We start from the raw sequence: 24,098 nt of genomic DNA on the forward strand, positions 1-24,098 counted from the left end.
TAATACCTACCAGGAATTCTGTCTCCGTGAACTCCCTTTGTGCTTATTTACTTATTTATTTGTTATCACGGAGGACTGGCAGTCTGAATCATTGCATTTTTGAAAAGCCTAATACTGAAGAAATACTGAAGGCTATCAAGTCACATACAGAAATTATGAGGCGGGTTAAAATGTTGACTCATGGTAGACAATAAAGGATAGAAAAACAGAAATCATAAGCAGATAGTAGGACATTAGTGGCAGGGTGACTTGTCTTATTCTCAAAAGAAAAAAAAAAAATCTTGTTTAATAACCTCAGGGGGGAGCCTGTCAAAAACCCTAGAAATGTACCAATAAGGTCTGCTGTTGACAAAGCGAGGCATTGCCTTACTACCAAAGGTAAGTACAACACAGAAATGAGCCATTAGAGGGAACTAGGTGAAACTGAGACCTTGTGTTGCAAAAGCAAGTGAAAATGCATAATCCAAAGTAAGATTCTCAGTCATTAAGGGGAAATGTTTCCCCAACATAAGCAAAGGCTATGTTGGACTTGATTATGTACTACTTGAACACAAGTGACTACATGACACCAGCTTATTGAGACCATGAGGTATTTGTAATTCAGACAACGAAATGCTGGTACTCTCTTACAATTCTGGTCATCAATATTTGAGAAACTAAAGCTTTGGCAAGTCCCTTTATAAAAGGAGGGGAGATAGAGGAGAACTTCATCTCAGTGAAGGAATGGGGCTGCTGCCTTCTCACAAAGCATGGGAAAAGATATTTAAGATAGGCACAGACAGGAGCAAATGGGAAGGGAAAAAAAGAATGAACACAGACAACTACAGTGTATTTGAATTGAACGCTAAAATGTACCCCAGTACAAGAGCAATATAGAGACCGGAATGGCATTCTAACAAAAGCATTGCACATAAATACTAACAGCATTTAAAATTAATCTCATTTCATGAGAGTAACTATGTAACTTTATGGCTATAACAGCTAAGGACTGATTGTAATAATTTATTTGAATCCTGTATTTCTAATTACATTCAAAAAAGTAAGAAAAAGCCAGACATAAGGGCGCCTTTGCAATCTTCAATTGCTCATATGCATTAGGATATAGCACTCAGGTTATCACACATTAATTTTCCCCCCCAGAATGCTCACTGCAGTCACCAAATGGGCAGGTAGTAATGACATCTCTACCTTTCCCATCGAACACGTGCCTCTCAGCCTTATTATCCAAACCTCCCAGTGAGTACAAAAAAATCATAGATTTCCTCAGAGACAATCCTGCAGTGCTGTCAGAATATACATGTATTTCATAAATAATAATGAAATAATCTCTACCGCCTTGTAAGAGTAAAGGCAAGGATTATTCCTGTTTTGCAGGCAGGGAGACACAATACAGAGGATTTTTGTCCAGAATGAGAAAAATCATGCAGCAATATGCCTTGTAGTTGCTGATATAAATGTTCCCAGCTTTCTGCAAATCAAGCCCCAGAATTACACACTAGAGACAGACACTGAAGAAATTGTGATTAGCAACAGGACTGAAAGGGTCTGATTCCAGGGAAATCTCCATCATCATACAAAAACATCCCTGTCAGACAGAGAACAAGTACAGTTCTTAAGGAGGTATTCAGCTTCATTTCCCCAACACTATCCTCTTTCCTCCTGCAACCCTCTGCCTCATTCACTACACACCTTCCAAATTCTGCAACAAATGAGGAACAGACAACAGCTTCATTCCCACATCATCGTCCATCCTATGCACTGATTCGTCCATCCTATGCCCTGTGGAAAAAATAGGTCGTAATCATGTTATTAAAGGCTGTATCAACATGCCTTCATGCCAGGAGGCCAAGCAAGGGTTGCCCAGGCAACCTGACTTCTTCCATTTCCCAGGGTGTGACATGTAGACGTTTACATTCTTCTAACATCACCAAAAAAACCCCCCACCCAAAAAAAAAAAAAAAAAAATCAAAAAAACCCCCATAACACAAAAAGCACCTCAAATGTCATTGTGTGGAGCTGTGTCTGAGCCATCAGGAGGTTTCAGGTACCCACACGTGCATTGCTGCTCTTTGCCGCCAGAGCTATGGAGGAAACCTCAGCAGGCAGAGCAAGCAAGTTGGGCAGGATGGAGGGGTGAAGCACACATTTGAGGAGTGGATTTCACAAGAGAAGAGGGCTGAGACTGAATCCTTGGGCTTGACAGCTTGTTCTAGAAAGAGGGGGAAGCATATGATCATAGCTCCTTTGGTCTCCATTGTTATCTTTGCCTCTCTAAGCTCCCTCCAACTATCTTTAATCTTTGCTCCCACAACTTGTTTAAGTCTCTTATTTCCTCTCTTCTCTGTCCACTGGTCCCTTCTTATTGCTCTTCACCCCTACTTGGTTCCTGAGGTCTCCTCTCCTACCCTTCACATCCACGTCCGGACTCACCTACCTTCACTTTCTCCATCGTCTCCCCTCCCTGTGCCTGTGGGCTGGAGAAGTGCCAGCAGCACCAGGGCTTGCTGCCTGCCCTCTGCACATGACTCCTGCCCTGTAAAGTCAGCTCCTCTGGGAGGATATGGAGTACCACGGACAAAGACCCAGAGTGCCAGCCTGGCACAAATCAACAGGCTGGAGTGTGGCCAGTGAGACTCTGCAGAGAACTCAACTAGTGAGAAAGAGTAATTTAAGCCTAAATAGAGGTTGGCAACCCCCTCTTTTTCTTTTTCTTTAAATTTTCCTGCATATTTGGCTTTTCCCAGTGGCATTGAAAGGTACATTCACAGTAGAGTGCACCCTTTTTCCCCTGTCCCCTCTGAAACCTGCTGCTGTCAGATATGACTACCACCCCTGCCAGGGATATAGTCAGGGCATGCATGGGCTCTTCTCTTCCATTCCTGTAGACCTAGCTAGGAGAAGAGGACTTAGCGGACCAGTTTTATCCTTGTTAATCACTATCATGTACAGCACATCCTGAAAGAGTTGCACAGGCTCCATCAGTCCCTACAACAGGGACCCATAAGGAGAAACCCAGACTCTCCTGAAAGCTGATTAAACATACAGGTGGGCAACAGAAATCACTGGCTGTTTTATTTTGTTTGGTTGGGGTTTTTTTAAATTTTGAGATGGATATCTCTGTGGCTGACACACAGCCTTTTTTAAGATGTCTTTTTTAAATCCTTTTTAATGTCTGCCTTCAAGCACCATCTTGAACTGTTTTAACTACACTTCCCACATTTAGCTGGCCACTCCTTGGGAGTTGCACGGGATATTTAAAAGTTTGGCACCATTAAACACTCAAGAAACAGGATCTGGTAAAGGAACACATCTGTCAGGTTTGTACACAGTAGTATCACACGGAGTTACCTGTATTATGGGGCCAGGAAATTTGCTAATACCCTCTTCACCTAACACAGGCTTTAAAAGAGTAGTGTAGTTATAGGTATGATGGTCTAAGGATATGAGTAAAGCTTTACAGGGAAAGAGACTGACTTTCAGACATAAAGCTTTTTCACCCTTCCCTCTGCTATTTACCCAGTGGAAAAAGCAGTGAAAAAATTACATAGATCCAAGACTCATGCTTAGGAAAAAAAAATACAGCAAAACAAAACAGAAAAACAGCTTATGTTCAAAAGAAAAGTCATGGCAGCGTGTTGCTCAGTAGCAAGAAAGGTGAAAGATAATCTGATTTTTTTTTCTTCAGAGGCAAAGCCCCTGAAAACCACAGCTTTCCTAACTGCAATCCACACATCTACACATACAGAGTACTCATCACCACTGTATCCCTTCATCCTCTCCACATTATGTCCTACATGCTAAAGTATTGGTATCTGTTTGGACACTTGATCTTTCCGGGCCACCTTTTCCGATTACATCAATATTATTTCTCTAAGCTTGGAAAGGAACAGCTACAAGTTATCTGACCACAGGAGCACTCTGGTTTGTGTTTTCATCTAGAGATTAGCAAAAAGGGAGCTTTGTTTCTTAGTCTGGTCAAGCAGTTATTTTTATGTTAAGGAACATCCGAAATGTCTCCCACCATAGAGGAAGTCAAAGAGAATCGCACAGGGGTGGGTTTCCATGGAAGCACCAAGTTTGACACTTAGGTAACTGATGATACAGTGTCTCAAGCAGTGCACTTCCCAGCACACCCAGACACCACAGGGCTGGGTGCTGGTGCAGCCAAGACCAGCCTGCAGCACATGACCTGTTCCAGGCAACAAACAGACCCTCCACCCCCACAAAAGGAAAAGAATGCATCCTATAAAAATGATGAAAGCCATGTAAAGTGTAACACACCTTTAAAAGGTGTAAGGACAGTTGGTGCTTTGGGATTTCCAATTCCCTTAAATATTCTTTTCTCCTGTTTGTTAAACAGATCTCCATACTTCCTTAGCATTTATTTCACTTAAGTCAAAATGACTGTCCTGCAGCTGCACTGAAATGTACGTTTGTTTCTTGTTCCACAGGGAAGAGATGGTGAAGTTTCTGGATCAATTGGTATTAAAAAGACTGTACTGAATTAATATTATCAAAATGTTTCATATTTTCCTGATTGAAGTTGACTTTTTTGGATAACGTTTTGAAATATTTTTCCACAAAATGCAATAAGTCTGTTTTAAAAATAATATTTCAATACATAGTTGAATAAAAATAATTTCCTTGATGCAAAAATGAATTTTAACTTTTATTTCTAAAAGAAGATAAATTGTTAAGCCAACTGATGAAATTTTAAGACTCAAAACATATTAGGGATGATTTAACCATGTCTAATTAACACACCTAGATTTCTTAACCATTAAAGAAAAAAACCACAACCACATAAACCCAAAGATCTCTTTACAATGGCAAATTATTCCTGCTCGAAATCACAAAGTATATCAATCACTCAAAAATAAAGCCACTTAAAGATGCTGAGGAATCAGTTCCCCTTGTGCAACCAACATCTCCCCTGGGACAGGCCACCGAAGATAAGGGCAATGTTACTCTACAACACTTCAGACTCCTATCAATGTCCCTTCTTTCACCTAGTTTCCCATGTAAGCACAGTCCCATACTATCTTACTGGTTGAGCATTGCCCATCAGCTGCCTACCCTCATTTTCTCCAGGCAGAGGTTGTTTCTGTAGCTGCCAGATCTTTCAACTGCAGCTGGACCACTGTCTGGACATTTAGTTGTTCTCTTTAGAGACATCTCCCACAAGAACACTGGAAAACCACTCCCACCCTACGGACCATCAAAACCAGCAGATAAATTTTGCTTCCTTTTTTTCCCACCCAACACGTAGATGGCCACCTCCCCAAGAAGAAGCAGGCCCTACAGTGGCACTCTCCACTATGGGCAGTACAGCCAAATGGACAAGTAAAAGCTTTCAGCAGGCAAAGGGAATTATGTGATTCTTCAGAAAGGAAAATCAGCCTGCTCACTGCTCGGAGAGCAATTCAAAATTAAATTTTCTTCCATCCCAGAAATATGTTACCCTCTAGAATGCTGCTTCTTTTTATTATAGAACTCATATCAACTGCCAAAATAGGTACATATGAAACTGGAACTCCTGTAATGATCTGTTATATTGGATACACTAATTTGACCGATATGTATGAGTAAAATTACAGTGGTGTTTTCTGCTGGAAGGGACCACAAGTGAGCAGTTTATCATTTAAACGTATTGGGAGTAATTCAATCACAGGAGGTGGATACAACAATGAAACGAGGAATAATAAACAGGAACACAATGGCCCCTAACTAGAGCAAAACAGTTTCCAGCCCTTTCAGATGGAAAACAAAGAATAAAACAAATCACAAACAAAACCCTCTCCACACAGACAGGAAAGTTCAACAATGGAGTCAAGGGAAAATAGGGGATATCTGCATCAGGCTCAATGGCATCCTTTCTCCCAGACAAATACCAGCTTTTTACCCATTCCCTGCTACAGCAACTACGGGTATATGATTATAACACACAAAAGCAGAGAAATGCTTTCTTCTAGTTACTGATCCACTGCAGAACACATGGCCTGTGCTTCGATCACATTCCTAATTCAGGATTTCTACTTTTATCCTGTCCTCACTCAGACCATCAACACTCCCATGCAACCAGAATGAGAGAGAAGGTCCTTCCTTCAACAGCTTAATCTTCATCCTTTTGATACTGCTCCTCTCTTACTCTCCCCCCTACAGCAATGCAGCATGCCTCTAGAGCTGGGTCAAGAAAGCCTTAAAGTGTGGGGCTGCAGAAAACAGTTTAAAGAAAAAAGTGAGGAAAGAAATAATAAAAAAATACCAACAATATCCCCAACAAACCCATAATCAACAAGGAGGTAGAAATGACCATGTTCTGAACAATTTATAGTTTGCAAAAGGTGTTGTACTGACACCTGCTATATCTAAATGTATTTGCAGTCAAGAGAATCCACAGTATCAAGATGTGAAATAATGCTCTGTTTTTCACATGAAAGGGAGTCCCTCCCTTAAGCAGGAGTATACTCCTACCATGAAACTGCTGATAGAAGTAAATCAGTCACAAATAATAGCCATAAAACCATTTTGACACTTGGCATTCCTCTATGGGTAATAACTTTATACATGGATTAAATAAATCCCTCTAGATACACTTGTCTCTTTATTATTTTCCTTAAAGCAAACTCAGGTAATTTGTTTTTTCTTTCCCCTAAAATATATTTTATTTCATCTGCAAAATCAAGAAGCTGATTGAGAAAAATCAAACTTAGGAGTTGGGAAACTCCAAGTCAAATTGTGAGACATTTTGTAGCCTCAGAGATAGGTTTTCTCAAGATCCACCATTTACTATGAGGAAGACCTGCAAAAAGGAGATGAGGGGGACACAGATCACCAGGTTAATGGCTGTTCACATACCCCTATGCTTTTCAGAACTTTGCCAGAAAAACAGCATTTACATTGCAAAGGCATGTTGTGTGATGCAAATCCAGGAACTGCAACCCCAGACACACAATTACATGCAAGCAAGCTAACTACTACCAGTGTGCACCAAAAATCACACCAATGATTATGGCGGTATGTATACCACAGACTCTAGCCAGGCTTTCTCACTGCTCACTGATAAAGACTGTTTTATTAGACACTGATAATGGTCTTTTTCTATCCTGCATGAAGTCTGTCTCAGTGCTGACTGATGCCTTTAACAGTGAGTGACTGAAGCTACAGTTACCCCAGAGATCTCTGACAGCAAGTATCAGACAAGTGCAGAAGCATCACTTTTGGGCGAGGTCTCCCTGCAGCTCCTGGGATCAGAGGAAGTAGGGTTTGAAAAAAACGGGAAAACAAGATATATTTTCACTGTTTTCTGACTAGTGCATAGTCTGACACAGATTGCAAGTGACAATGCAAAATGGGTGTTTATGGGCAGAGTCAGGCTTGTGAGAAGGAGGGGGCGGGAGCCTGCATCGTATCTGACAGGTGCACTGGTGAGATGAAGATCCAGAAACTCTTTATCTTTGTTGTAATTAGAGACACACACACACACACACACAAAAGTCTCTTCTGCAAAGCACCCTGCAAGACAGGATCTTGGCTATTTCAGTGACAATTCTGGTGATGAGAGGAGCCAGCTCTTTCCAAAAGCACCAGAAAACCAAGAAACTGATAATTTAGACTCTCAAGCAAAAACTGCACCCTAGTGCTGCCACTTGCAGCAACTCCCCATCCCTAAAGCAGCATCACTCAGATGATGCAGCAGAGGAAAGCAAAACAGCTATTGGAGCAAAGCTTTAAAGAGAAACTGTGGTTTAAGTTTCCCATGGGGCTGGTACATAGGGGGTTTGAGTGCTGCTGCTTCTCCAAACTAAAAAAGTAAATGTTGGCTGATGGGCAGGATCCCAGCAAGCAGCTTCCTTATAACACAGTTTCCAGAGGCACACAGAGCTGAAGGCGCACTCTTGTAGCCGTGGTAAAATTCTTCAAGAGATGTCTCTAAAGACACACGGCACTGCAAGACAAGACTATAATTACTAGGATTGTTCAACAGGCCAAGTAGTTTTAAACATAGTGCTGGAGTTTGGAATGGATTTTCAAGAAGAACAAAATGAATGAATGAATGGGATGATTTTACAGGCAGTAAATGGATAATTTCATTCTGGGCAGCAATGCCACGTGCAGCCTTTACAGAAAAGCTGGGGGATTCACAGTTTTCTCTCCTACTCACCGGGCACTACTCCTTTGATGTCGCTTTCTGTGTTCATCCTGTTCTTGTGTGTGAACTGAAGGATCAGTTCCTTGGATGCCTCAAATTGTTGTGTAGCCATCAACCACCGAAGGGACTCTGGGAAAATACTTTGAAGACAGAAAACAGGTTATGATTTCTTCCAAGTTTCTGTCAGAGGATGAACTGATAGAGTTTTACCCGCTCATTTAACCACTCAGGAACCATGTAATTATTTCAACATGCAGAATAATCACTCGTGAAATAAAAAAAGAGGGAAAACCAATTCAGAATGTGCAAATTAATGACATTTTCTTTTACCTTGCTTCACAAATGATAGAGGAACTGTCCTATCCCATAGAAATAGGACAAATTAGAATTTTATAACATATTCCAGGTGCTCTGTCCATTAATATAACTTTGAAAAAACTGGGAGGAGGAGGCAGTGCTGTCTGCAACAGACGTTTGCTGCCAAGAAGAGAATGAATGAGATGCGCAGTTAACATACGGTAATTCAGACCAAAGAAGGAAAATAGCTAACAAAAGTAATTTGGGTTCTCTTCTAAAGACAGAGAAAGAGAAGAATTACTTCTTAGGATTATATTGCAACATATTTTCTCAGGTTTTAAACATGTTAAAAACCTTCTCCCATATATGCAGTCATTCTTTATACAGGTCAGTATCGTGTGTGTTCCAGACAATATTTAGTTGATGTTTTAAAAGCTTCCCTTAGTAAAGACAATATTGTGTTAGTTGAGTTGCCTTAAAAATATATACACGCATACAGTTAAAAAAGTTTTTCTGTCCAGTTGTTTCCTTCAAGTGCTGATGTTTACCAGATTCATGAGCTTAACTGATCATTCTTCCTTTTTTTTTTTCAGATGAGTTTATTTTAATACAAACCCAAAAGAAACATGTAGATCTTAGAACAAAAAACCAAAATCTCCCATACTTCTATAGATATGAAAACTTTCAGATCTCACTCCAAGCATATTTTTCTCTCATGTTAAGGCTTCACTTTCACTACTCTTTCAAAAGACCTAAGAACAATTTAACAACTACTTTTAACTTCAAATATATAATAAACCTCAAATTCCCTTTACAAAGCACTGATCTTTGCTGTGGATGCAGCTCAGTTCTTATAGTTCCAAGCAATCAATTGCACCATCTCTTAGGCTGATACAATTTGGAAGACCCCTTAGCAAAACCTCCAAACGAGACAAAGAAAGTATTAAGTAATTTTTTCAAAAAGAAGTAGAAAGGAGAGAAGTCAGGCAGACTGCAGTCTAAACGATAACAGCCAATAAAAATATATAACAGCTCTGATGACAGCCATTCAGCTTGACAGTTTATTTACTACCTCCCTACTACTATCGTGCTGCACAGATGTTTTGGCATATCCTCCTGCAGTATGTCTTGTATAGCAAAAGCATTTTTTGAAATACTAAAAACCTTTTGAATGCAAAATCTCTGCATGCTTGGTTCTGGAGAGGAGACAGCCTCAGACACTAGGTTAAAAGTTTCAGATTTTGAACAGTCTGCTTAAAGGTCCCAAACAACTCCGGTAAGGACCACCAGCATCTACGAAAAGAGAGGGAGCCACAGGGATGGGCATTGCACAGTGGGGAAAAATGCTGTCTCTATCTTCCAGCTCCTGTAGTTTTCTCAAACTGGAAGTGCTAAAGCCTCACATCTTTCAGCTACTCCATCATTAAGTGTGAGCAATGGGAGGTTCATTAAGGATCTTTAAAAACTTGTGTGCTGCCTTGAGCCCAGGTTACCAGGCACAGCGAGGGGAAGCACTGGCCACCCCATCTCTTTGCAAGCACCTGAGCTCATTTGTGGGGCATAGATCCTGCAGCCAAGCATCACCTGTATGCACCTACTGTTGCACCTTCTGTTGCTGTACCAAGTACCATCACAAACTCAAAAGCTAAAACAAAGAAGAAAAAAAAAAACCACAAACCCAATCCCTTGGTCCCAGGGGACTTCTGCACAGAAATCTGTTCACCACCTCATGCTTTATCACCTGGCAATAAATACTAATTGAATGAAGCTGAGACAGGTTACTGCTGAGGGTGGGCAGTTGCCCAGGTCAGCAGGCTGAGCTGACTGTGTGATACACTAAGTCTGGTTGCACTCAATGAACTCTCATGGTCAGACTAGAAGTCTGGTCACATTCAATAGCTCTCATGGCCAGGTACAAAAGTGTCATTTATTGAGCAACAGAAATGCAGCTTCTTGGATTGCTGGTGATAAGTACACTGTCTGCAGAAGCATACATGAATACTTAAAATATGAATAATACAGCCAACAATAAACATATTAAATTGTAAGATGACTAAATAGTGCTAAAACTATAATCACAAATACAAGCTTGCTTTTTGAATTTCCTGAAGAAACACTTGGTATTGCTGAGTGTTCGATTCTTACACAACAGGCAATGAGAGAAAAGATAGGTACAGCCCATTGACCACCCCGGGATACAAAGATGGAGTCTCCTCTGACCTCCATCCTCAGTTAAGCTATATTCATATTGTTTTCTTTGAGGGAGGGGAAAAGGTAAAGCTACAGCTAATGTAATTTCATGTTTAGGTTGGTGTTTGAGTGACTTTAACCATTAGCCTATGTGGAGGTGTGAAATGTAATATGTATTTTTGAGCTGATGTAGCAAAGTTCAGCTTTTGGTCACCTTTTGGGTCATTCCTTTGGCTTACAGTTCCCATTAGCTGCATTGTTTTAAACACCTCTGTGCCACTCCATCCTTTGCTTCATGTCTCCCTTAGAGTGGTACATCAAGCTCCCTCAGTGTTCCTGCCCCTAAGGTGTGCAGACAGTTTGTCCTTGGTGAACACTATAGCCAATGCATGCATTTCTTCCTGCTGAACTTTGTTTTTCAGTATTTTCCCCACATAGCTGGTTGATAGTCTGCTACCTCCACCATCAGTGAGGAAAGGGCCATGCTTTTCCAGTCAGGGAAAAGAACACAGAGTGAGTACGGGGAGACATTAATTTCCAAGCAGCTGCTGCTGCTTGGGAGAGAAGAGGGGAATGAGTGGAAGGGACACTGGGGAAAAAAAGATCTCAAGTCCAAGAAATCCTAAGAGAAGAAGAACCCTTGACAGACAAGAACTAGGATGGTACCACACGTAGCTGGAAGGAAAACCATGATTCTGTGCAGATGGGTGGAAAATGGATGCCCATGAAAAGGGTAAAATGTGTCAATCAGGGGTCTGCCCCAAGGCAGTAAGCCCAGTTTGTCCAACATTGTGTCTGGTGAGGGTAAATCCTATCTATCGGTACTAGAAAAGAACTGGCCACCTTTTCCCAGTTCTTCAATTTCTGTTAGAGTGAAGCAGGAGTTTATTTCAAGCTATTGATACCTTTGCTGACATTCATGGCATCATCCTGTCTGGAGTTTCCTGCTCCAAGCAAGAGAAAATAAGGTCTCTGTATAACTGGAACTCCCTTTCCCTCATGGCTATAATATACATACACACTTAAAAGGAGTCTAACTTCTATTGACTTATTTTTATACACTTGTCACAAACCTCTTGCCCAAGTCTGGCTTACATGGGTGTCTTTTGCCCTTCCAGAATGACCTAAGAGCCCAGCAGTGGCATCTGCTCGATACCTTTGTATCCAAACCCACCTGTTCATCCCTCCTAGACATATCTGCTGTCTCCCCTTTCCCCCATCCATGCCCAGCTACCCAATCTGCTCAGCCATGCACCACCTGGGGACCGTATAGTCTGTCATGTGCATGTGGCCAAAAGCAGAGCAAATCTATAGGTGAGAGGGGGCTAAGCCCCAGCCTGAAGAGGCAAACACCACTCTCACAGCAGGAGATGGAAGTAAAGAGAGTATAGAGGAAGTAGGAGGCAGTGCAGGGGCTGTTCACAACATCTGTTATTGAACTCACTGCTTTGGGTACATGATGGCAAATTAACAAGCAGTGTTCTTCTTTTATTACCCATTAGTTAGTTTTCTTCCTTCATTCGTAACACATGCTGAGGGTCCATGTTCCATTTGGAAGAAAGGAAAGAGGCAATGAAATGGTAGCACTTTCCAGAGAATATACAACAGATGGAAGAGAAAAGCCTAAGAGAAAAGTACATACTGTACTGACAGTATAATTAAACAGGCATCCTAACCAGAGCCCATTTCCGCAAATGGAAAAACCCTGGGCAACGCAAATCCTGATTCTTTGGCTGTTACCACTATTTATCAAGCTGCCATAACCAACATTATATGAGGGGGATCTATTTCCTTGGTTTGCCTGTCCTGTACAGCCAAAAAGCCACAGAGCTCTTGCAGATTACAAAATAAATTTTAACATTTCCTATTGCTTTCAATGTCACCCAGGAACAACCTCTCGCCAGGAACATACAAGACCCTGCCACAGCCACCTGGAAAACACGCAACGTCCAGAAGACTGCTGAGGGGTGCCTGCTGTCCATCCCATCTACTGTGTTCATTAGGCATCTTCATACTAGTGTACTGTCCTTTGGACACATATCTGTAAACATTATGCTTGATACTGGGTTCTGTTCACTGGTGGATATAAGGCATTTCAGCTGGTGGCATCGCAACAGGAAGCAGACCTGCACACGGATAACATACCGCAGGTACGGGAGGGGAGAACGGTATCATGCATAAAAAACCCCACTCTGCAGTATTCATTGAGATTAGCACTGACAAGATAAGACTGTTTAAATGTTATGTTGGAATACAGGGGTAAAACCCCTGCCATTATCTTGCCAAAGACTTGTAACTTTCTCCTGTGTGCTGCACTTCGCCCATGCTGCAGCATGCCTGCCCCGGGAATAAGCAATAAAATCCCCACTGAGAGTCACCATCATGGACACAAGAGAACTCTGGAAGAAGTTGATACAAGAATATAACTGTTAAAAGTTCTTACATACTGTAACAAGTTTGCACACATTGCAACTTGTCAGGCATCAAAGCTAGCAGCCTAGCCTCCCATGGGTACGCAAACAACTTGGTCCTGCACAGCGTGATGGCCATTTTTCTGAGTGCACAGCAACTAATATTTTAGACTTGTTAGTATTATCTTTAAAATGAATGACCTAGACTGTTCTTACTCTTATGGCTTTGTACAACACTGCTCTCATAAGCCTCTGTTGTGTTATGCCGCCACTGCGTGTCACTATTAAGACAGAACAACAAAGCAAGATTTTTGGGAGGTTTAAAAAGTCACAGTGGGGATGGACCTGGCACCATCCCCAAGGTGAAAGCCATCCTACTTCTCTCAGGATAGCTGTATTAATGCCCCGCCACAGGCAGAGAGGAGTGGGAGCAGCAGGAGTGGGGAATTCCTTGTGGGAACAATCCTGAACCACTGCCTGGAACAGACCACCCACACAGACTGCAGCATAGCGTGAGCTAATTTGGGCAAAATCAAGTCTAGTTCAGGGCTGACTACCTCATGTACACAAGATATCCAAGTGTGTTTGTTGAAGAGCTGACACACATTATTTTTAACCTCTCTTGGATAACCCAGGCCAAAGAAACGAACAGTGACAGTACAGAACCACAACACAGGTATTAAGGGCAAATGTAGCCGTGCAGTCATAATCTGACAACAGCTAGGCTGAGATGCATCCTCTCAAAACTGTTTTTGTCTTTAAAGGGGAAGTGACAGACAGAATAACAGCAAAATACAAATTGCACCTCAATCAAAGAGGACCATCTCCCAAGTTCCCACCTTGTCACAGCATGTAACGTATGTGCGTGCTACAGCAGATTATAAAGTTATTGTTATTTCAAAGTCAAGTCTTTGCACAAGGTGAATGGAATAATAAAGGGAAAGGTTCATATGTATTGTGAAGCACACACACTTCCCGACAGTGAAGCACTGCCCAAGTCCCAAGCCTGCATTAGGAGCTCATGTTGCCTTTGACCTGACAGGAGGAAGAAATACTTACACCCAGTAAAGCAGCATCAGCAGGAAAGGACAGATGATGACTGCCTGGAGGACCTGCCAGTCCCTGCAGAGGGCAGCCAGCCCCGGCATGAGGAACTGCCCCGCCATTTCAATGAAGCTCGCCACCATGGTGATCATGAACCGGTGCCCAGGAGGACAGAGCTCTATCCCTGAAACACAGAGCACACACAGACACATTAGTCTCCCCACCAGCAAAGACACCGCCAGAGTACCTCTGTGAAACTCTCAGGAGTTCATGTCCTTTGAGACCTTTGGACAAAGCTATGCAGAATCACATAAATTTTGTTTCCTCCTGTATTTAGGTTTCAAACACCCTAGCAGCTCTAGAGAAGCTCATTATCAGCTGGCTATGGTGAAACATCACAACTTCCATACCTAGTGCCTCTCCTGCAGACCTGCTGTAACCTCATTGCCAGATTTCCTTCAGTCTCCGCCTAGAGAAGCATTTCACCAAATTGTAACATATTTATCTTTAAAAGGAAATGTAGAATAAAATAAGAGCCAAAGATTTTGGGTCATGCCTTTTCACACTTCTCAGAGACACCACATGCCTTTCCAATCAGTTTGCTGGGAGGCAAAAGAGCACAGCTCTCAGCAGGATGCAGGCTCCCAGCTCATACAGGATGCCACCTGTCCACAGTTTAATACGCTCCAACTCAGCCAGTTTCAAGCTGGATTTTGCTGAATGGGTTGTTTCTGGGTTTGCTTTTTGCAATAGCTTATCTTGATCAACTTTCAAACAAGTCAACCTTCCATCTGTCTTATCCTGCCTTCCACCCTCCCTTTTGCTGTGGGGTAGTTTACCACCATCATTGGTGTCTTAGGTTGTCTCAGCTGCCTGCTGACAAGTGAGTTCAGTAGATAAAACATCTCCTTAAATCCTGAATTCTGGCTATCTTTATTCAGTCAGAAGATGAATTTATCAGAATCACAGCTTAACAACAAAATTAAAAAGTCACAGGAGAAATAGCAAACAGAAAAATTGGATTAACTTGTGGAAATTTTTTCACCGGTCAGATTGCAACATATCTGCCATTTGCCCACACTTACTTCTACAGATTAATACTGAAGTGCAATAAACCTGCCACAAATGTGTAGTACTTATTGGAATGCTGATACAGAAACAGGCTCATAAACATTTGTGATAAACATTTGTGATATGTCGCTGTTGCCTTTTTTTTGGGATATTTCCTGTGGCTGTTTTAAATTAGAATTTAATGGTTATTAAAACTGTAATTGAAAAGCTATAAGAAAATAGGAAGAGATGACAGCTGCTCCTTCATTCACTCTCTCATCTGTAGCTTGTCAGCATTTATCACTGTAACACAGATTTAAACTAACCGACCAAAAACTAGCCTGTAGATCAAATCCAGGATTAAACACCACACATTTTTCTCCCTTCCTTTTCAGCCCATACAAAATCTATCAATGAATTTTTGCCAAAACAGAAGTAAAATGTATCTGTTGTAAGGCAGCCCAAATTTTCATTAGCCTAACCACAAACATAGCAGCTTTGGAAAAGAAAGAGGGGTAAAAAGCCCTCAAAGACTCTCACATGCTATGAAAGGCTTTCACATTTTAATTAGGAAAACAAGATTAAAACACAGAGCTCCTTATGACATTAATATGGTTTCATTTCTACTAATGAAGTATCCCAAGCCTAGGAAACATTTTTTGTTCTATGCAAAGAGGTCACTTCCGTTTTATTTCTCTAATCTCCAAATAAAAAGTGCTTCTGTTTGTTTTTCTAAACCTTAAAGTCACAGTTACTCACACTCCAATATATATTCCTTCATTAAGTACAAGCTCAAGTTTTGTTGCTATAGAAACAGGAAGTCTACATTAGATATGCTTCGGCATTTCAATTGCATTGCTCAGGTAAGTATCAGGTAAAAAAAAATACACCAAGATATCAACTTCCATATGAAGTCAGGAAAGGTGTCCAAATAATAAAAGCATATTTTATTAAGTCACTGGTGCATAGTAAATAACTCCATATGCAGCAGTTATTAATTGTATAGAAAGGAAACAGCTTCAGAGATTGTTCAGTATCTATTTTCTTCTCTGGATTATCACATGCATATGATCAATTTCTGCTCTTTCCTCTAAGAAAGCTGGAGATGCCAAAAAAATAATCCCTGCTCTAGCTGGGTGAGTGTGACTTTCAAGCAGTGGCAGCAGTATATGAAATATCACATTTCTGTTGAAATGTTCCACATATTAGGACAGCCTACTGACTTTCCAACATATCTGGCTTCAATTTTACATGATAAAAGATTCAGCACTGGAGTTTTTAGCAACCGTCTATCAGTCAACCTTTTCCCACCTCTGCAGCAAAGCCACTCTCTATAGCAGCTCTGCTTTGGACCCAGGAAAGGCACCCTGCTGATGCTCACACTGATGCTGTGATGCACCTAGGCACAAGGCCTCTGGGGCTGCAACAGTTTTCACTCAGTTCACACCATAAACTACCAGCTCAGGCAAAATCAGTACAAGACAGAGATCAGTTTTATCCACCCACAGCAAATTGAGCAAGCAAGCTCCATCTCCCTGAAACAATGAAAAAGTTTCTACCTCAACTACTTCGTGGAGCACAGAGCAAATCCTTGTCATACACAGAAATCATGGAAATTACCATCAGTACCAAAAAACTCCCAGATACACCCATTTGCTCTACTTGGAAAATTTTATGCGAGCAAGGAGACAGCCATGCAAACAATTCTGCTTTCTTGCCCAGCATTTCTACTCTATGCAGCACAGTCAGAGTAGCAGATCCAACTTAGATGCCTAATTTCTTTAAGTCCCAGGCAAGTGATCATATGGGCAAGTTGAAACCTGTATGCAAAACAGGCCTGCAGTATTTGGGCCGTGAAACTGGAGACGCCCAGGACATGTGGGACAGACTTTCTCACTGTTGATGGGCACTAAGAAACTGTGGACATCACAAGCACAGAAGCTGGACCCAGCTCAAATCCTGTGGCACAACTGCTCCACACGCTGCAAGCACAACTCAGCCTGAAGGGAAATGCCTTACTGCAGGTGTGATCCAGACCTGGGCTCCACACGCATCACAGGCCCAAGACACTGAACACACAAGGCTCACTGCACAGCATATACTTCTGGCTGGGAAGTGGGGAAACAGTCCTGGGGCCAGACATGTTACAACTGCAAGCATTCAGACTTGCTGGGACATGGGTGAAGAGGGAGCTAATGAAGAACCTCTGCAACGGCCCAGGGGCTCAGTCCCACTGCATGTGGAGCTGCTCCCTCGTGCAGCAGGCTGCTGCCCTGGGAATCAGCAGAGAAAGTCAACATAAAACCACAGGTCACACAACAGGTTACCCACTGCAAATGCAACAGGCACTGGTGACAAGGGGTACATGAACGTTGCATCAGAAAGGGCAAGTTGCCTTTGCTAACAGCTTCTCTCCCTGGCTCTGGGATGGACAACCCACTGGGCTGATATCCTTCACAATAATTTTTCAGGCAACTTCTTCTGAAAAGAACACGGGAAATAGAGTTAAAATCACCCAAGTATGCCAGAGCCTGACATCTGAAAGTGCTGCCCTCTTCCCTCTCCAGCCGGCTTTTCTTTCTCACCCTCTCCATCTGCAGCTGTGGAAGGAGTAGTCTGTTTAGAGTAGATAGACATACAGACAGAAGATGGGGGAGGACTGCAGTAACACTGGGTTAACATCAGCTCATGCTGCCACAGAGCATGGCCCTGTGTAGCCCAACTCCTCCAAATCCTACCAGGTGAGCTGTCATTGCCATGAAGGGGCTAAGAGCCACATCTCATCCTTTCTCACTTGATCTTACATTAGCACACTCGTAACAATCTGTTTCAGATTTCAGAAATCCTCGTCTGTTTTAAAAGGGTGATACTTATTCTCAGAATATTTGCACAAGGATGAACAGCAAATACTTTTATTAAAAAAAAAAATAAAGCTGTAAGTCATTTGCAAATAATATATCGAGAAGAAAAAGAGGTTACATCACACTGCCTGAACAACTCCCTAGTATTCACTTACCCATCTCCAGTCCCAAAACACAAAGCAATTCTTGCACTGCAGGCCAAGCATAAGTTTCATGAGAAACCACAAGGTAGCAGCTTTTTGTGCCTTTGCAGTTTTCTCTGCCTGCCCGGTTTCCATCTGTGAGCCACTAAGACTGTAATTATATAGGAGTACCCCTTGGAGAAAATGGTCAAGACAAAGCACCTGAAGTCTGGCTAACAGCATTCACACTGAAAAAAAATCCCCAAGGAGACAGTCTGATTCTAGATTCACATTCACAATTTCACATTATATTAAAAAAAAAAAAAAAAAACAAAAACCAAGCAAAATCCCCCAATTTCTGACAGTTTCCTTCATATTACTACACACCCCATACTCTTAATTTCTTCCATCTAATTGCTCCTCTAACATGTTCCTCTAATCCAAAAGGGAGAGAAGCAATAAGAGTCAGATAAACAAGACCCGTACTATCACTTGAGCAGAAGAATGCTCAGGCAACACAGCTTTAGGTGTAAAATGTGGGACACCAGAAATTCCTAGTGGTGGTAGCATCCTATAGCTCTAGGGCTCTGTTTGCCTCTCAGCCCCACCAGCTGCTCAGCTCAGCCAAGAGTCATGTACAGGCTGCGGCCCTGAGCTAGGATTTTGCATTTGGACTCTGCTTTTTAACAGAGTACAAAAGGAAAGAAAAATATCTCAGAGCACTTAGTTTCCCAAGCTGTTCAGCACCTCCAGCATGTCCCACCACCTCCATGTTCCCTGAGCTGACCCTTTTGGCACAGTGAGCTCCACTACCTCCGTCACAATGATCTTTAACACTGCTCGGAGGTGACCCTGTCCCTGCTGCTGCTGTGTTTCCTAATTCCCACCAAGCTCTCTCAAACCTCAGGGACCTTTTCTTCCTCCAACACTCTCTGTGGGATTTGCTTTCTGCTGTAAACAAATCATCTCACTGGATAGTCCTAGAATAACATGGCCCCCAAGCTAGCTTTTGGCTAGCCAACCAGATAAAACTACAGCAAAAATTATCAGTAACTCCCAGATAAGTTTGCAGCTGGCTGTTGGTACATAAAATCCAGAGTATCTACTTTCATACTCAAATTTCCACTAAGTTACTAGACACAAACTTCAAATAGCTGCAAGCCCTACCCATGGGCTACGTACACTTCTCATCCCAACTAGTGCACTTCTGATTCAGTACTGGCTGAAGTGGCCCCAGTTAAACCAGCACTTGCTTCTGGCTGAGTTTAGACAAGGAGCACATCTTGATTGTTTTTGCTGTCACCAGAAGGGAAGAAGCATCACGTGCACATACAGTTTATTAGAGAAGAGCAAATGAAGTAGGCCGTGGAAGAAAAGGTTATCACACGCACTGGAGTGCACAGACAACCGCCAATTGATGTAAACACAGGACAGAGACAGAGTGAAAGGGAAGGAAAAATCTAATTTCCCCTCTGGAGAAATCCAATCCATTGCCAAGCAAAGAGAACAGTAATAGACTGAACCTCCAATGGCTTAGTAAAAAAAATAGGATTATTCTCCCCCCTCAAGAGCACATGAGGACAGAATTTACTCTAAGATACATCTAGGAAATGACAAAGGTGCTTCTTCGAAGGTACTTTTCTGCATACAATAGATTTGGTGAGAGGTTCTTTTAAATGCATACTAGCCCGCCATTTAATTAACACATTTAATATGTGTCAAATCAGTCATCCGTGAACTGACATAAGCTGAGCTGATGGGGCTGTCAGCCTGGCACCAGGGCAGGCAGCCAGCATGACACCTCAGCAGATGTGTAGTGGCACTCTTCATTTCTGACCTGGATAGACATCCCGTGTCTACTGGATGGAGCTATCTGATAGGTAAATATCTCATCAGAACATATACCTTTCTTACCAAAACTAGATCAGATGTTCATTTGGTATACAAGGACCACGATACTGCTAAAACTGATGCTAGGCAAAACACCCTTTAGAGACGTGACTTAGCCTCTGCTGCTGTGAACACTACAACGTGCATAGAGAGACACAGTATGAAAAAAGGAAACATGGCTACACCTCTCATCCAAAATACAAGACACAACCTTCCCTCCCTACTTTCCACACACCTGACTCTCTCCTGTAAGGCACAAATGAGTAACACACCAACCCAATTTCAGGCCTGGTACTGCTAAACTATGTCAAGATATTTCAGGAGGAGCTCTCCTCCGAGTTGCAGACAGTCTGTAGCTACCCACGGGTGGAAGGTTTGGACCACAAACATGGAGCCATCTTGGGTTCAGTGCACGGTGTTCGCTCAGCCCTCATTAACTCAGATGCAGGAGCTGTGGACTTTCCAGGCACAATGCATGTGCTGCTGTGCAGGGAGCTGGGCAGGGCAAGGATGAGCTCGGCTCCTCCAGGCACAAGAGACCCTGATCACAGGCTGTCTGACTAGTGTGTGGGATGTAGAGATGTCTGCAATCATGCTCTGGATCCAAGCTGTCTCCCAAGGAGCATGAGTGGCAGAGAAGGAAGCACGTGTCATCCCTCTTCATCCCATGGCATCTGTATTTGCTGAGTTTTACATTGCACAAGACATACAACATCTTACAAAACAGACGGCTGACTGCATGAGAAACCTTTAACATACCATGCTGCCTGCCATTCACAAAGTAATAAAAACAAAGAAATGTTAAATCACAGTTGTGGTACTGCAGTTGCCATCTATCCTACTTCCAGAGGAGAGCAGCAGCATCTCTGCAACTCCCAGCCAACACTGATTTTTGGTGACAGTTCCTGTATGTGAATAAAGGCATTATGAAACAAAACAAGGAGAATGCCCCTGGAAACCTAAATGGCAGTGACGAAGAGCATGAAAATCTGGTAGATACAGAACACACTCATTTCAGAATAAAGATGACTTAAATGGAATTAAAAAGTGATTAAAAACCTTTGCCATGACATAATGTGTTCATATATGTTAAGTGCTATGAAAAAATTTGTCTTCCACCTTCAGTCTATAATTTCCTATCCCCCTTAAGAGACTCTCCAAACCCATACCAATATTTGTTTATTTTTGCACAAAACTATGATTGCATAGAAATATATCAGACTTTTTCTTGTTCCAAAAAGGTGGCTTTCTCTAAAGGAAATGCACAACCAGTCATAGGAATATTTTGCAAATCTAACACCTCTACTGTTCACAACAGCTGGCCCCTTTTCTCTTGGCAGGATCTAAATCATAACTGGCATCTTTTTGACAGGAATGTATGAGAGGAGCTGAAACAAAAACTGGTGTGAGATGTATCAGAGAAGCTTGTTTTCTTTGATGCTTTAGATGAAAGGGATCTGCATCTGTATTTGTTCGTGAATTTTTAATAATATCGTAGTCACTTAAAATAAGAACAGAGAAGAAATTCAATAGCTGGAAATCTGCATGTCTCTTGATTTACCAAGTGGCAACCAGTATTCCAACAGCAGCTGTTTATAAAGCTCAGTTTGCAGCCTCCAGATGGATGATGGTTCTCAAAAAGGCAGGAACAAAGAAATAACAGCCTAACACCTTGTTTCAGGTTTATTAAATGTTTCTCAGCTCGCTGAGACAGCAGGGCAGCCCCTCTCTACCCAAGCGCTGAGCACCCCATGGGGTGCTCCTCCAAGCAGGATCTTTTCACCGTTATCATCATGCTGTTGGACAAGTGAATAAATGCACTGAGCCCCGGATTTGGGCACATTCTCACAGAACTGCATATTGCTAACAAGAATTTAACACAGGAACCTTGAAGCTTATCAAGCAGAAAACACAAGCATGGAGGAAAACTCTAAATGGACGACCAAGAAATGCACTTGGTGCTCTCTAAGTCTTAACAAAGCACCGCCTGCCTCCCTCAGACCAAAGGGGGGTGGCTTGTCCACACACCCAGAGGTGAAGTACTACATATCCAGAGGCACAACTCCAGGAAAGCACCTTGCTCCTTTCGCTTGTGTCAACTTCATAACATGCCCTCCATATGCTTACATACTCAGAGACTAAGCAAACACTTGGGTAGCTGTTATTAAACTCTCACAAATACAGTTGTAACCCATACACACATGAATACATAAACTCACACACATGCATATCTATGAATATGTGTGTATATAGACACGTATATATAAGTGTAAAGGCCCCTGGTTCCTTTTCCTTCCCTGATCCCTTGGTGATATCAGAAGCAATCAGTGGGAAGAACCCCATTTCATCTCAGAGGACCTGAATTGCTCAGGTGGCATCCCCAGCATCAGAGAGAGCCCACAATACCACAGTGCTGGCTGAAAGCATGCGCCAAGGGCCAGTAGAAGTGCAGGTGATTAAATCAAAAGCAATTAGTAAGCCTCTTCATGAAAGACTGTCACACATTAGGCCCCCAGGGCCACCCTTGTTTTTAAAGATTTATGCCAGGCACTCTGGATAGACATTTAATGACCACTGTGAAAGGAGAACTGGGGGGATTCGGAGCCAATGAGCTGCTACATTTTGGGTGCTTTCAGCAACATGTGCATTCACCAGAGAAGGAGCTGCCACTCAAACTAAGGGGTGACTTTCGCAATTATAGGTCTCTGTCTTTGGGATTCAGCATCAAGCCTGACACAGGTCTGAGGAAGGCAAAGGCAGGCAGACAGAATGGGAACACCCACCCAACAAGAAAGTACTGTGCTGAACGCTGCACTCAAACATTGTGCCAGAATAAGCACAAGCATGACAGCCCCTGGTCAGATCTCCTCTAATTTTAAACCTATGATGATACAAAAATCAAAATGAGACTGTGGTAATGTACAGATGTTGAGAAAATTCCTTCAGATATAAACACAGATGATGCACAGTTAAAAGTAGTACGGGTATTGTTCTTCTTGCATTTCTCAATGAACTTTTATTTTCCAAGTCACATTCCCATAAGGGAAGAAAAAATAATATTATAGGCAAAAAAAAGGAAAGAACAGTGAAGATTTCCTTTTGGTCAGCTGACTTTCAAGCAAAAAACTATGACATCCAACCGTGGGAGAAGATCTGCTTCTTGAAGCAATTCAAGATGTATTTTTCATTCAAAATTAAGTCTTAAGTTTTTAATCACAGGCCTTTATTGTTTCCATTAAATGCATGAGCTCTATGCTGTATAGAACACTTTTCACCACTCTGTGCACATGGAGTGATCTGTAGGGTGGGGTCTGCTTGTAGCTAGTTTGTGGATGGTTCTGCGGCAAACAGCATAATTCAGTGGGCTCAGTGACAGTGAGAAAACTTGTTGGGGAAAGAGTGTTCCCCTTCTAGCTCTTCAAGCACATCTCTATTTCAAGCCAAGGTTAACTTAACAGGCTAACACCTGTAGTTGCACACACAGAGGTGAACACGGTGGAACATCCGTCACATGATCCTGTCACATACATAATTAAAATGACCTCATAATTGTCAAAGCCTAAACATTCCTTAAATTTCTCCCTTGCTATCTTTACAAATACCATCCGTGAAAAGTTTTTTTCCCAAAAGTACAAGAATTCTTTGATTTGGTAACACCTAACTTGGGGGTGAAGAATAATAAAAAGGAAACTGGTATTACAATGCTTCCAGCATCTCATATTACCATGTAAATTGCTGTGATAAGGATGTCCATGCAATACTGAACCAGATGACCCAAAATCATCCACTGGGATTCAAAGTTTCCCCAGGATCATCCCTGAAAAATATGAGTTTGTACAAGAGTTTCTCACAGCCAAGAAGAATATGTAGCTTTACCAGTTTAAACCGGGGGAAGAGCTTAATACTTCTACTGAATGGACAGAAAACCTCCTATTGCTTTGCAATAACTTTGGAAAGAGAAAGCTCACTTTCCTTCACGTCCTCCTTCCATTGAGGCTGGCAAGTAGGCTAGGAATAGACTGATTTCCCTGGATAGAAGACATCCTGTCATGGGGGTATGCTTGCTTTTCTGCAGTGAAAG

General features: G+C 42.1%; 1 protein-coding gene across 3 annotated transcripts in view; it reads right to left on the reverse strand.

The window, feature by feature from the left end:
* SLC22A23 (solute carrier family 22 member 23) overlaps window positions 1-24,098 on the reverse strand; it is a 113,163-nt gene that overhangs the window by 25,876 nt on the left and 63,189 nt on the right. For 2 of the 3 annotated variants that reach the window (XM_032693333.1, XM_032693186.1), the window contains exons 4-6: window positions 14,110-14,278; window positions 8,165-8,292; window positions 1,690-1,779 (exon numbers count right to left, since the gene is read on the reverse strand). In XM_032693333.1, coding sequence (XP_032549224.1) covers window positions 1,690-1,779; window positions 8,165-8,292; window positions 14,110-14,278 — 387 coding nt within the window. The remainder of the gene's footprint in view (window positions 1-1,689; window positions 1,780-8,164; window positions 8,293-14,109; window positions 14,279-24,098) is intronic. The other variant, XM_032693245.1, reaches the window with a different exon arrangement.

This window comes from Chiroxiphia lanceolata, chromosome 1, assembly GCF_009829145.1.
Source record: "Chiroxiphia lanceolata isolate bChiLan1 chromosome 1, bChiLan1.pri, whole genome shotgun sequence".
NCBI classification, from domain to species: domain Eukaryota; kingdom Metazoa; phylum Chordata; class Aves; order Passeriformes; family Pipridae; genus Chiroxiphia; species Chiroxiphia lanceolata.